Source organism: Melospiza georgiana, chromosome 3, assembly GCF_028018845.1.
Source record: "Melospiza georgiana isolate bMelGeo1 chromosome 3, bMelGeo1.pri, whole genome shotgun sequence".
NCBI lineage: Eukaryota > Metazoa > Chordata > Aves > Passeriformes > Passerellidae > Melospiza > Melospiza georgiana.
Genome location: NC_080432.1, coordinates 18,667,121 through 18,681,723, shown reverse-complemented (window position 1 = coordinate 18,681,723; position 14,603 = coordinate 18,667,121). Strand labels below are relative to the sequence as shown.

The 14,603-nt window shown below is 41.0% G+C and overlaps 1 protein-coding gene across 1 annotated transcript; it reads left to right on the top strand.

Moving 5' to 3' along the window:
* Positions 1 to 13,213, top strand: FBXO28 (F-box protein 28). The gene is made up of 5 exons (XM_058021498.1): positions 1 to 213; positions 5,860 to 5,969; positions 6,935 to 7,073; positions 9,455 to 9,650; positions 11,556 to 13,213. Exons 1-5 carry the CDS (start codon positions 1 to 3, stop codon positions 11,948 to 11,950), a joined length of 1,053 nt encoding a protein of 350 aa, XP_057877481.1. The 3' UTR covers positions 11,951 to 13,213.
* Positions 13,214 to 14,603: the final 1,390 nt, after the last annotated feature.

Below are 14,603 nucleotides of genomic sequence, written 5' to 3'. Positions count from 1 at the left end.
ATGGCGGCGCCGGAGGAGCGGCTCGTGTCGGAGGGCGAAGGCGGCGCCCCGGGCTCGGCGCGGCTCTCCCCGGCCCCGCTGCCGGAGGCCGCCGAGCCGCTGGCGCCCATGGAGCCGCCGCCTCAGAGCAACACGCTCATGGGGCTGCCCATCGTGGCTATCGAGAGCATCCTCAGCTTCCTGTCCTACGATGAGACGAGCCAGCTGCGCTTGGTAGGGGCCGCGGAGGGGAGGCGGCGGGGCGGGGGCCGCGGGGCTGCGGCCGGGACCGGGCTCAGCCCGCCTGGCCCGGGGCAGGGCGGCGGTGGCGGCGGCCCCGGTGCCCCCGCCGGGCTGCTGCGCTCGCCGGGGAAAGGGCTGGATGAGGTGGGGTGGGTGGGATGGGGCTTTATCCCTTCTCCGCTCTCCGGGTGCGCTGCCATACGCGCATTCCTAAAGCTCTTTATTCCGTCTCTGACTTCTTTCATTCCTTTCACGCTCTGTGAGAAAGCACCGGGCTGCCGGCGGCTCGTTTCTCCCAGTGACTGGTTGGGGTGGGTAGTCTATTGTGTCTCATATATGTGTTTATTTTTGCTTATAGGGCTTAAGTCTACAAGTGTAGGAGGTGGTGAGCCTGCTGCTCCAAGAATCCTCCCTTATCTAGAAATGTGGGTCAAAAAAGATGTAAAAAAAAAAAAAAAAAAACCAAAAAAACCTGCCTGCTTCTTCCAGTCTTAGTGGATGTGTAATTAATAGCATCTAGTATCTGCACCTCTGAACTTGATAATGCCAAAAAACCCCGCAGCTGTCAGCAAGGAGATCAATGTATATCAATATTTAACTGCCTGCAGAAGGAGCCTGATGTAAACCATGTCATGTTATGATAAGCTGTTGTCTTACTGAATCCCTTACGAGGTTGTAAATGGAATAATAGTGAGGAAATTAATGCACAGCTTATGTAACTCGGTAAATGTGCATGCACTGTACCATTCCTATTTTAAGAACTCGATTAGTCTAAACTGGATAATATTACAAGTGTATTTCTGCAGGAAATTGGAATGCCTGTGTCCTGGATCAGCAACCTGAAGTGTTGCATCCTGACTGTAACTATAAACCAAAAGCTCTTCAAGCAGAAAATCTGTTCTCATTTATACTGCTCCAAGCACACCAGTTCCTAAATATTTCTAGAGTGTGCTGTCAGTCCCCTCAAGGCTTCAGCTTCTTCTGTGAGAGTAGGTAGTGGATCTGTCAAAAAGAAGTGGTGCTTGAGAACCACATAATAGGCTGAGTTAGAAGTGAGCCACGAGGATCACAAAAGCTCTGGGCCATGCACAGGACATCCCCAAGATCAGAGGTGGCACCTGCAGTTTTTGACCAGGGGGAAGGGAAATAAATCACATGGTGTTTGGATATGCCATGTTTCAGGCTCAGAATTGCAGGCACAGCCCGTGGCTGCAGCTTTCCCTTGCACCTTGTGAGTGGCAGTGCCTGTGGGAGTTCTCACAAGTCCTCAGAAGGCTTTTTCTTTCTCCACCTCTCAGTGTTTGTCATGCTCTGTTGGCAGTGAAGGTGAGGAGGTCAGGACTAAACCAGCTGTTTAACTCTCACTGGCACTTAGGAAGTAAAATGTGACACTTTTATGCTCCCTTGTATAGCACCTCCAAGTTCCTTTTTTTAGAAGAGGACTGCCCCTTTCAGAACTTTCAGAAACATGCAAAACCAAGCTTGTTAAATACCAACTTTGAAACACATGTAGAACAATATTGGGTGTAAAATGAAGGAAACTAACGATTCAGTTGGTCTTTCCCTACTTTGAGTTTTTGAGTCAGTGACAGCCAAGAAAATTAATCTCCATCAAATTCCTAGCTGTTCCCTTAAGCACATCAGAAGGCATTATGAGCATTCTTCTGAGAAGAAAGCAGCCTTTTGTTAACCAGCAGTAATGTAAAGAATCCAAGCCTTTCTGCTGTGAGCCCATAAGCTTGGTCAGCTGTGTCTCTCAGGTGGCTGCTCAGAGCTGGAGGTGTTCTTTTGGCAGACACTGCATGTTCTTCATAGCTCCAGGTGCTTTGTCAGAGAATTCAGGTGGCCTTTAAAAACAGTAGTGCCCAGGCATAAAGTCAGAATGAAATTTCATTACTTTGGGATTTTTTAAGGTGGTGAGTAGCCTTTGGAGAGACCTGTGTGTTCCTGCTCTAAGAGCTGCCTTGCACAAACAGTAAATTTTTGCTTTCTGTGAGGACTGACTTGAGCTGCTTATCAAAGATGAATGTGTTTTATAATAAGTAGTATTGTGTTAAAGATACATTGCAGGAGCACATTAATTGAATGACAGATATGAAATTGTTCGGGTCCCATGCATATTAGAAACATGCCCAAAAGCAACCTCATTACCCCTTAGAATGTGGGATTCCATGGGATAAAGCATCTTGAGGAAGGCAGGAACATCCAGGACATCAATCAACCTAAACAAAGTTTGATGTTTAGACAAAAAAAATGTGGATTCCCTAAACAATAATTTTGATGTATTTTCTGGATCCCAGCATGGAAGGAATGGTGTCTTAATGTGCTTTTTATTTTGGATCACCTTAGCTGAGTGATCCATAAAAAAATAAATCTCTGGATTGAACTGGGTTTGGATCTTCAGTGTATACAAAACACCAGACTGAGGAGTTGGCTGGGTGGGAGGACACAGAGCACCAGAATGTTTTCAGATTGAAATGGAGATAGGAATGTGCATTGTTTATGTAGAGCATAATGAGGAGCATAATCTCAGGCATGAGATCCAGAAGTCTTTTTCTGTCCTCAAAGGATGAGGTAAAGAACATTTCCTGCTTGTGATGATTGCCATCAGGCAGGGCAGGGCCGTGGGCCCCTCATTGTGCACAAAGCTTTCCTGAGCATAATGCTGCTGTTCCTGGGGTCACTGTGTGAGAAAGCTGAAATGAAGCACCTACAGGTTAAGCACTGAAGTAGATCCAGAGAGTAGAGACTAAACAATAGGTATTCAGAGAGCAGTCTTGTCTGAAATGAGGGAAATCTTGAGCCCTCAAACTTTTGTTCAGACAAAGTAAATGAGAGGAAAAGGAGCAGCTTTTGCTTTCAGCCCTTTTGAGTATTTACTTCATCTGCTTCCTGTGATGATCCCCCTGAGAGAAGCACAGAAAACCCCAAGGATGCCAATGTCTGAAGCTGTAATGCTTTGGACAAGCCCACTGTGCATGCTGACAGGCAAGCTCACTATCTTCCAGCTTTTGAAGGCTCCTTTTACAGGGATATTTTTAGTGACTTGCAGAAGCTTTGAAATTTTTACCTCAGTAGGATAATAATGAAATTCTTAGATTCCAGTTTCTTTTTCAGTCACATGTCTGAGCTTGGAAAGGCACTTCCATTCAGGCTATTACTACAAAAAGCATGATTAAAATCTCACAGTCCACAACCTCCTTCCATGGACACTCTGAGAAGGTTATCTTGGATTCTGACACACATCAGGATTACTTCGATTCTGCAGCAAACTTGTGCTTGTTTCCTGCACAGTTTGGACAGCATGGCTTTAACATTCCCAGTTTCAGTCAGTCTATATTTACAGGCATTTCTATTTTAAGGTTTCTTGATGAAGTTATAAGCATTTTTCCCTAAAAATAACTTACTTTACCCTAAAAAAGACATTTTACAGACCATGGTGTCAGTGTTCTGTCTAAGAAAAATAACATATTGAATCTAAATACTCTAGGATATTTTATATTTGTTTTGGAGTTAGTTAGTGAAGCTTGGAAGAAATAAAACATGCTTTTTAAGGAAGTTAGTAGATTGTGTCAGTGTGTTTACAAATGAAGTGGAAATTAGTTTATAGGATCATAGGAAGCTGCTTTCACATGAAAGTCAGCACAACCTCTCCTTCTGCTTTTTAGATGGATTTGAAATACCTTTCTAACCCTGAAACTTGAACACAGGGTCTGGTTGGACTTGACCTTTGAGGAAACACAGCCTCTTTCAGCTCTGTGACTAAAATAAGAAAATATTCACCAACATTGCAAATACAAGGATAAGAAAATTCAATTTATGATCTGTTGGATATGTAATATCCAACTGTCTTGGACTGCTATGGACACCTAAAAGTGTAATGAAGCTACTCTACATCTCTGTTCCTATAAATCCAGGTGCTCTATGGTTTAGGTGGTGAGCTAGCTGAGAATTACCAGATGATTGGTAACGTAAGTTGCAAACAAACACTTTTGATTTCTGGTGGTCCCGGAGTTTGGGTTGCGGACCGATTATTGGCTAAATACGGGTAATGTCGAGAAATTGGAGCAAATAATCCTTCCTGCTGTGTAGGACTAGCAGAGGAGGAAGGCTCAAAGCCCGGTGCGGTTGGTGTGTTGGGCTGCGGCTCCCTGGGCTCTCTTTGCCGGCAGATGTCACTGTGAGCGCGGTTACAGCCGCTCTGCTCCGCCGCCTGCGAGCGCGGCCGGAGATGTTTGTTTCCTCTGGTGGCCGCAGAGCCGCCGCAGCCCTGTGCGGGTCCCGGTTCCTGCTTCAGGATCCGGTGCCATTGGAGCTGCCAGAAAGCTGCAAAGCCCTGACTCAAAAACGATTTAAATCCGTGCGCCCCTGGAGCTGCCAGCTCAGGGAGCAAAGAACCATTTCCTCCTTCCTGTAGGAAGGGCCGGCATTTTTCCTTATACACAGGAGATGATTTAACTGGATCGCTGAGTGTGGGGCAGTGTGCTGAGGCTCTCCCGCTGCCGTTTGCCTGGCTGATCCTTCTTTGTGAAGAATGTAATACCGAGGAGCACAGACAGATCCACAGCATGGACATACACGCAGTCCATGTATGCCTAATGGGCTGTCCGTACAGAGCTGTCTGAAAGTGCTCAGTTCTCACAGAACTCGGCTCACAAAGCAGAACTTCTTTCTTTTTATACAGAAGGCATTACACAAAGTAATTGCAGGTTTTTCTGGGAGAGGTGAGAATCTTCTTCCTCAAGGTATAAACTTACACAGACTTTGAAGTTATGAAATGATGAGTGTATGGAGGAAAAGAGAGTTTTCTTTAAAAATACAACATATTTATTGGCAAGTGGGAGCTGTGAACTTCAGTACCCAAAACTGCTTCAAAGAACAGTTGGGTCACTAAGCTCTTGTATCTTCAGAATTGAATAGCAATTGCTTTAAACTTTTGTATGAGTTGGCTTTGTCCTGTAAGTGGTAACTTTGTGAAGGTTTAACTTTAGCAGTTTATTGTATCTTCTGCAGCTCTTCATGTCCCTTCTTCCTAAATCTGTGGGGTAAAAACCCCTGAGACTACTGGTGTCCAACAGCAAATAGAGGAATCCTTTAAACAGAAGAGACTTTCTTATACAAAAAGGAGAATCTTGTTCCATGTGCAATGTTTTCCATGTGTTTTTAAATTCAGTTGTGATTGAGTTAAAAAACAAAAGCCTTAAACACTGAAAGAAAACCATGGTGATTTCTTGTCTTTAAAGGTTTCTGGTTTTGAGACTACAAAATACTAATTTCATCTACCAGAATCACTGTGGAGACCATGCTGAAAGCCAGGCATGGGCATCTGCAGCTTTCATTAAAATCAGAGGAAATTGCATTTGCTTCTAATAGGTGCCATTCAGCCCACTGTCTCTTGTTAGGCAAAATCAACAGATTTATTTGTGAACTGTGTGAAACATAGCTGCTCCTTTTTGGAGTGTTCTGATCTTTGGTGGAGATGGGAATGCCTTAATCTCAACTGCAGTTTTTGCTTGTTGAAATGGAGCAAAAAACTGTAAGAGAATCTTTTGCTAGCTGGCAGGTAGAGATAAGATAATAGTAAAAGTGAGTTGTGGCCTTAATTGAGCCTTAAGATTTCTTTTTACTTAAATACAGGTTTGTAAGCGCATGGACTTGGTTTGCCAGAGAATGTTAAATCAGGGATTTCTGAAAGTGGAGAGATACCACAACTTGTGTCAAAAGCAAGTTAAAGCTCAACTTCCAAGGTATGTACCAGTTAAAACTGGAATTAAATGTAATTGTGTTAGATTCATTTAAGCAGGTTCTTGAAAAGGAATTCCTTTCTGGCTAATTCTCTTACATATCTTGAAAATTTGAGTCACGTTTGCCTTTATTTAATTTTTTTTTCCTAAAAGCACCTTGAACCTAAGATTTAATTTCAGAATAGTGGTGTGAGAGGTGAGTCTGGTATTTCAAACAGAGAAGTCTGGGTTCTGTATTAATCAACTCTTCTGGCAAATCAAACGAGGATTCCTGGGAATGAATAAATGCCATTCCTTTTCAAGAACAACTGCCTTCACCGATGATTTATCAAATATTCTGCTTAAAAAAAGGCAAGGTTTATCACTGGCAAGGATTAAATGGGAACAAGGAAGAGGGGTTTGACATGTGAGCATTACTGGGAACTGGTTTCTCACTAAAGCCATATCTTTCTTCCTCTTTCCACTGAATAAGAGCAGCTGCTGCTGTGTCCTATCAGATTTCCCAGTCAGAGTGAAGAAACTAAATGCTACTTGGCATAGAGATCCTTTCTCAAAAAGGGTTTCTAGCTCAACCTAAACTTCCCAGTAGCTCTTTACTATGTAAACTTCTCTACCAATATATTACATTTATTATTTCAATTGCATTGAAGTACTGACCATATGAGTGAGTGGGATAAATGTATTCACTCTGACTCAGTGTCTGCTGCTGTCAGTATTGCACCCTTGTTCTTAAATGTCCTCAATTACACACAAAATTTACTATGCATGAGGTGTAGTAATTACTTAGAGAACAAATTTTGTCTAAGAAATTGTGCTGTTACTAGCTGGGTCTCTATAGTATCTATTATTTCTATGAAGACAAATGTTAGTGGTTGGAGGGTTTTAAGGGTGAAATTAACTTGGCAAATGTTACAGTTGGATTTTTGACTCCTTGTTAAATGAGTGTCACCTTGTGGTGTGTTTTCCAGACGGGAGTCAGAGAGGAGAAACCATTCCTTAGCTCGCCATGCAGACATCCTCGCTGCTGTGGAAACGAGGCTCTCTCTCCTAAATATGACTTTCATGAAGTATGTGGATTCCAATCTCTGTTGCTTCATACCTGGAAAGGTAAAATGCTGACTGTATTATGTGAATATGTATCTGTGTTTAAAAAAAAAAAATTGTGTAACTTAACCTAGCACAGCTGGGGAAAATTGATATTGTGTGTGTATACATATATATATATATATTTGCAAATAAACCTACAAGCCAATACTCTGTTTTACCAGGCAGTCTAAAATGAATAAACCAGGCTTAATTTAAATATTAATTATTATAAATTAAATTTCTCTTTGCCCTTAGATTCTCTCTTGATTCTGATGTTTGGCTTGTGCTATACTCATCTTCTACAACCTTTTAGAAAAAAACCATGTGATCAGGCCATCTGAAGATGTAGTAATTTAGATTACACATAACACTAGGTACTCAGTCAATCATGATTTTATGCACCTTCTTATGGGTTTGAGTACTTCAGGTTAATTGAATTAAGGTATTTAGTATGTCAAAACACTGTTCAGTATTACAGTGGATGGTATATTTTTGTACAGTAGGTGGAATTAATTTTAAATGTAAAGTGTGTTAAATGGGAACATTACTGAACAGTTCTGGTGTTTTAGAATAGCAGCCCAGCATTAAATATAAATTATGCAGGCAAGATGTACATTTGAGATACTGATGTTTTATAAGCTGTGAAATCACCAGTGCACAGGGGAATTGACAAAATCAGGCTCAGAGGAAGACTGGTACAGCTGAGGGATTAAATGAGATCAGTGAACATTATCCTAATGCTCTATTCATTGATCTTCCCATGTAAGGTGTGGATATGTTGATGTTACTTTTTGGTGGGCAGAGAACTGAATTGCAGTGAGATGAATGGAAAGGATTCTGGGGAAGCATGCAGGCATTTATGCATACAGTGGTAGGATAAACTGTGGGCATGGAATGTATTCTTATCTTTATCTTATTTCTGTTACTCTTGTTGACTTGATATTTAATTAATTTTTAATTATATCCTTGTATGACTTTACATTATACTGTTATATACCATGTATTTTTTAAAAATTAATATAATGAAGTCAAAGAACTTAAGTCCCTGATCCTTATATGGTGAATGGGTTCTTAGAAAAATGTTGCTTTGCTGTTCTGAAGAGTAGAGGGAAAGGCAGTATTTACCCTAGCCCAGTAGAGGGAAGGGCAGCGTTTATCTTAGACCAGGGGTGTGCAGGAGTTGGGCAGGTGAATTTGCTTTTCCTTGTGGGCACCAACTTGTAAGCACCTTGATTTTATTTTAATACAACTGCTAAAAAGTTGTTGCTGGTTTTTTTCTAAATTATTTACTTAGTGTGTGAGTTTGCTAGCACTGCTGCACTCCCAGCACAGTTACCAGTTCACCCATTAATTTATATTTAGATCAATCTGATTCAAGGCTCAGTGTTCACTTACAGTCTGAGGTTTCTCTCCCACCTGCTTTGCTTCCCTCAGGAAATGTCACCATAGAACTGCCAGGAAGTGAATTTGTGTTAGAATATGCAAATCCTGGTTTGAGGTTCAGCATTCTGTGATAGCAGAGCACTGCTGCAAGGTTTTCTATTGAGGATGTTGTTGCTAACAGGATATAGAGTGAATGAAATTAGAGCAGTCATTTGTTGTTTGTTGATGAGAAACTTAGGTCTTGTGTAGCTTTTGGGACTTTTTAGCTGAGCTTCCTTTATCAGAACAGATGGTGCAACTGTATTACAAGGTCCTTATTATGTGTGTTCTTCAAACATTCTTAATCCTGTGCAAAATACCTGTACAGCTTTGGCTAAGACACCAGCACTCCTATCTTGACCTGCTTCAGATTTTAATTCATAAATTAGTAAGACTCCCTTCATCTCTCTGTATCTCTCCTAACTAAAGGGCTTTGCTTTCCAAACCTGTCAAGAGATTTTTATTCTCTGTCAATAGTGAATTGATGTTTTGTAAATGAATATATTTTGGATTTAATCTGAATTTGCACTATTTTGTTTGTATGGAAGTGGACTCAAGTAAATATTTACAGCTCTTCAGGCTGACATAATGCTAATTCTTGCTACTCCAATTCTGTTTCATGACTGGCAGGGGTAGTGACTGCTCTGCTTTAGGGCTTCTTGCTTCAGGGTCTCCTGCAGGAAATGATCATGCTTTGCTGAGTATAGATTATGTAACTTGCAAGCCAACTATGCCTGTACTTCACATTTCACCTAATGAGTATTATTTCATGACTTTGAAGAGAGCTGTTGTGATGGATTTAATGAATAGCTTCTCTGATATATCATGAGCAACACTTCAAAAAGCTGATCTGAAACTAAAACACACAGTGGTGTGCAACTGTTATGTGGTAAAAACCCCTAAATATGCCAGAATTCCTAGAACAAACTGAAATAATCTTGCCTTTATCAGAAAATCCTAATTCTTCTTAAATGTTTTAGGTAATAGATGAAATTTATCGAGTGCTAAGATATGTAAACTCTACAAGAGCTCCTCAGAGGGCTCATGAAGTTCTTCAAGAACTAAGGGACATTTCCTCCATGGCTATGGAATATTTTGATGAGAAGATTGTTCCAATACTGAAAAGAAAGATGCCTGGGTCAGATGTATCGGGACGTCTAATAGGAACTGCCCCAGGTATTAATTCCAACGTATAGTTCACTTTTATTTAGTTGTTCTTTAAAACAATCACAGCACTGTATGTTTCCTAAGCTCCCTCCCTTCAATGGGAGCTTTATTACATAAATATTGATGATACTTGTTTTTAAGAATGCTAACTGAAATTCATTTGCTTTGAAAGTGAAGGAGCCTTTGTACTGCTAAAAGAACAGTCACTTGAATGTATGTTGGAGTTATGCATAGTGTGTATTCATGAAACAAATGCTTTTGTGCCACCAATGAATGAGACTTGATCGCTGCATTTGGTTGAAATTTGGCACATGAGATGACAACTCACTGCCTTTTATTTTTAGGACAAGCTGCAAATGAATTTGTCTAAGCTGTAATAGCACATAGAGGGCTGGAATGGGCTTTTTTTACTTTGCTGGGGGTACTGTTTTATGCACTAACAAGCAAAGTAGTTACAGGTAATAGTGAAAAGGCAATTAAAATAACAGTCTATCAATAAGCCACTAAACTGGTCCTTGGAATACTCTGTCAGACTTTCCAGAACTTTTGTGAACTAAAGTCCAAGGTAGTTGCCTCTTGCTGAATTTATCCTAATGGTAAAAGGCAAAGGATTGGTCAAATTGTAGAATTTTCCCTATACAGGATGTGTTCCCATTTTAGGAAGTGTGAAATTTAACTTTCTAGAAGGATAACTTAGTAAAAATTAGGGGAGGAAAATACATCTTAAGTAAAACCAATAGGCCTAACTGCAGATGCTTTTGTTTCTTGTATGTCCTGTCCATCCTTTTAGCCATAAGTGTGTATGCCACCTTTAGTATATCCTGTTAGTTGTACTTTAATTTTTATAATTATATAAATTTTAATTTTAAAATTATAGTCCTGCTAGTTGTACTTTAATTTTTAAAATTATATATGGAATTAATTTTTTTTAATTATATGTGTTAGTATATAGTGAGCCTCTCAGCTGAGGAAGTATTGCCCAAACCCACAGTTGATATCAATCAGCTTTTCAAGGCCAAGGCTTTGTGATGCATAAAATGCCTCTCTCTTGTTGAGGGAAGGGCAGCACCTCTCCAGTAGCAGCCCCTCAGTGTCCCATAATGGTAGCTGTGCTGCCATCCTGATGGAAAAAAAGGAGGAGAAGGAGGAAGACTGTTCCAGACTCTTCTGTCTGTAGAACACATACAGTTGCACCTCAATTGCACAGCCTTGCTAGAAGAGTATAATGACAGAAAAAGTGATAGATACCTTTTATGGCGGAAAAAGTGAAAGAAATTATACAGTAGCTGTTAGTCTCCTTGATTTGCAGGAACTTTATTAGAATCAACAGTTCCAAGCTCAGATTCCAGTATGGTTTTAGTGCTTAGGAGGAGTGATTCTAAAGAAGCATGGAAAATAAATTCCTTTCTTCTAAAATGTAAGTTATACCAAAATACCTTGTTAAGTTCCAAACTACAATTTTTTAGAACTTTAGCTGCAGCTAAGACAGCAGAATTTTGCTGTTCTAATGAAAGATATTTATTCAGTGTTAACTATTCCATATTAAGTAATTTGGAGATGTTTTGTGGGATTTTGTCTTAATATGTGTGACATTAAGTCTAGATGACAACACAATAGTTGTACACAGTTTTTGATGCAGCAAAAGGAGGGGGGCTTATATACAGGAAATGAATTGTGAACTTTTTTCCTGACTACTGAAAAGCTGTAAGTATTTTAAATTAAACTGGTTGTGCTCTGAGATTACCACGCATTCTTGTTAGACACTTAAGTGACTGTAAATTTGTTTGCCTGTTCATGTTACTCGCAGTGGGTGCTCAGATTCACGTGTGGGGAGTAGGGATAAGCAAAATACAAACACTGGGCTGCCGTTTGTGCCCGTAAGTTGCAGAGCATTAATCACAGTTGTCTCTGAAGTTCCAGGGCCTTCTGCAGCGCTGACAACCATGCAGCTGTTCTCCAAGCAGAGCCCTTCCAGGCAGGAAGTCACCAAGCTGCAGCAGCAGGTGAAGGCCAACGGCACGGGGCTGACGGCGCTGAAGCGGGAGATCTCGGAGCTGCGCCTCAAGGTGCAGGAGCAGCAGAAGCAGCTCCAGGATCAAGACCAGAAACTGCTTGAGCAGACCCAAATCATTGGGGAACAGAACGCGCGCTTGGCCGAGCTGGAGCGCAAGCTGCGCGAGGTGATGGAGAGCACAGTGGGGAATTCCTCGGGCTCCGGCTCAAACGAACAATCTCCCAGGAAAAGGAGGAAGGCGGTGGATGCCACAGACTGTCCCAGGAAATCCAAACGCCTTCGGAACAGAAAATAACCGGGGAGGAGACGGCGCCTTCAGGAGGATGCACTGCTCTGGTAGCCCAAGCAGGCCTGCTTGTTTGGATACTGTGACCAGCTCATGGTGTCACTTAGGCTGCTGGCTCTTCAAAACACCACTTAGACTTGAACAGTGATTTTCTTTCATTGACTTTTCCCCTGCTTTCTATATGGGTGGGCCTAATGCACAGAATCTTTAAGATTTGCAATAGCTACATACTAACCAGACCTGCTCTGTTATGTTTTGAAGGGTTAACCTTTTTTTCCGTGCAGATGTGTTTGAAAGTAAACTTATTTGTGTTTATGCATATGTTCACATGAAATCTTAAATAAATTGTCTTAACTGACTAAATGGTTAAGAGTAAAAACAGATGTCCTGTTCACTTGAAGGAAAGATCCGCTTTTAAAACCTTGTTTTTGAGAACTTGACCTTTTTTGTTACAAGTGACCTTGTCTGGAATGTCTGAAAAGTAGTTAATACTTTTTGGGGTTCTCTGTAACGAGTAAAACTGACTTCTTAAGCTGCAGTATTGGCTATATATTTTTGTAAACTTCCACAGAAGGGCCTTCTATCCAGTCTTCACATGCACACACCCTGGTTCTAGGTCTTGGGAGCCATATTCTACATTTGCATGGATAGATGCATGTACAGCTTAGTCAGCCTGCCAAAAGCACTTGCCTGAAACTGTTCCAAACTCTGGGAGAGAGCACAGAGACCTGTCAAGCACTTCCTTTGTTCCTCAGCCATAAGTCAGTCTCTGCTTTGGGGCTGTGTGGCTGCCCCTCGCCCTGCCTGGAGGGCAGGGATCTGTTGTTAGCCAAAGCTGGAGAGTGGAGAGGTGCCTGTGCATCACCTGGGTCATGGCCAACACCCAGCACCTGCCGACTGTCCCTGGAGTCACCAGGCTCTGGGGGCATCGCTGGAGTGAAATGCTGTATTATGGTAAAACTTCAGCTGTTTTGTGTGTCTGTGTTGGGGTTGGGGTGGAAATTTCTCTGTAACACTGATGACAATATTCTAAGCTTTCCTTATCCTAAAAGGTAAATCACTTCAGACAGAGCTTTAATTTCTTTTGCACTTCTGTTTTGAGCTTGTAACTGGAAAAGCATGTCTTGCACTGTTCAGTCTCTCTGGTCACTTTAACCACCTCAGAGTTGTGTACAGTGATTATTCCCCCTCTGCCATCTGTATATTTTTGGAATCTTATACAAATACCATTGTCCTTGGTTTTGTTTTCATGTACTAAACTATGTAGCTTTATCATTTGACTTTTGTTTTCTTTTTTTAACCAGCTGCTGCTTTGTCTTTAGGTGGTTCTGAATTCAACTTGGTATGGCACTGAAAATGCAAACACTGCATTTGGTAGCTGTTCACAATCTTGATATTCCTGCTGTGGGTTAAAGTGCAAGTCCATTTTGTATGGCTGTCAGCATAACCTAGTGGCTGTATTTGAAGCACCAAACAAATCAGAAGTTGTCTGGTCAGGTATTACATAATCGTGGCAAAATGACATTTTTCCTGAAACTTCAGCTACAATTTTTACTTCTAACACACAGTAGCTCATAGCAGAAGTAACATTACAAATGTAATATTTGACAGACATTCACCTTTCAAATAAACTTCTCGAGAAGTTTGAGTCTTTTCCAAAAAAAAAAAGGGCATTTTTCTTAATAATCAAAGAAATGATAGAAGGCTGTCTGAGAGCAGACTTAAACTGTTGAAGGAGCATTTGCTTTTACTGGTTTATACAGCTCAGAATGTTTCTTACAGGTAGCTCTGTCTTGGAGATAGATACCTGCTGTTCAGCTTAAAAATACTGGCATATACCTTAACTTTTAAAATACAATTTTGAGTCAAAGGGTCAGCATGATAGCTAGAATTACTGTGTGATACCAATTCATTGAATGGTTATTTGTGATAAAAAAATCCTGTAATGGACTAATTGCCAGCTACTTGTGGTTAAATGCTTCCAAACAAGTATAAACTTGGGAATTTCATTTACTGAAGGGGTTTATTCATACATTTTGAATATTTTTCACTTCAGATTCTTTATTAATTTCTAGAATATGCAGACAATTTCCCCCTCCCCACCATGCCAGTGTACAAATCATTTCAGCTTAGTCCAGAGCAGCATTTCTGGATGTGTTGGGGAATCTCTGGCTGTTCCTAAACTGAGCTGGAGAACAACAGCCAATTGTTCTGGAAGTGTTCTCTGGGAACTGTGCCAGCTTGGACCCTTCAGCTCAAGGAAGTATCGTGTGCTCCAGGATTGCAGGTGCATCCTGCTCCTCCATGTGCTGACATTTATCATTCCAGTGAAATGGAATGAGGCCCATGAAACTTCAGGGGGAGAGGGGATGGTTACAAGAAATTCCACGATAAAGGTACACCAGTGTTCTGTGTTTCACATCCCAGAGAGGGAAACATCAGATGGCTCTTGGCTGGAATGTACACCAGAAAAATATACACATGGGAAATAAAACCAGAATGAAATAATTGTTTGGACAAAATAGCTGGAGCTTTAATTTCTGACACCGTATTGTCCCTTGTTAAATAAAAAGGATAAATTTTGCATTATCTGAACAAGCTGATGAATCACCTGAAGTAAAACTGTATCTCTTTTCACTCTCCATGCCTGTGCACATTTCTG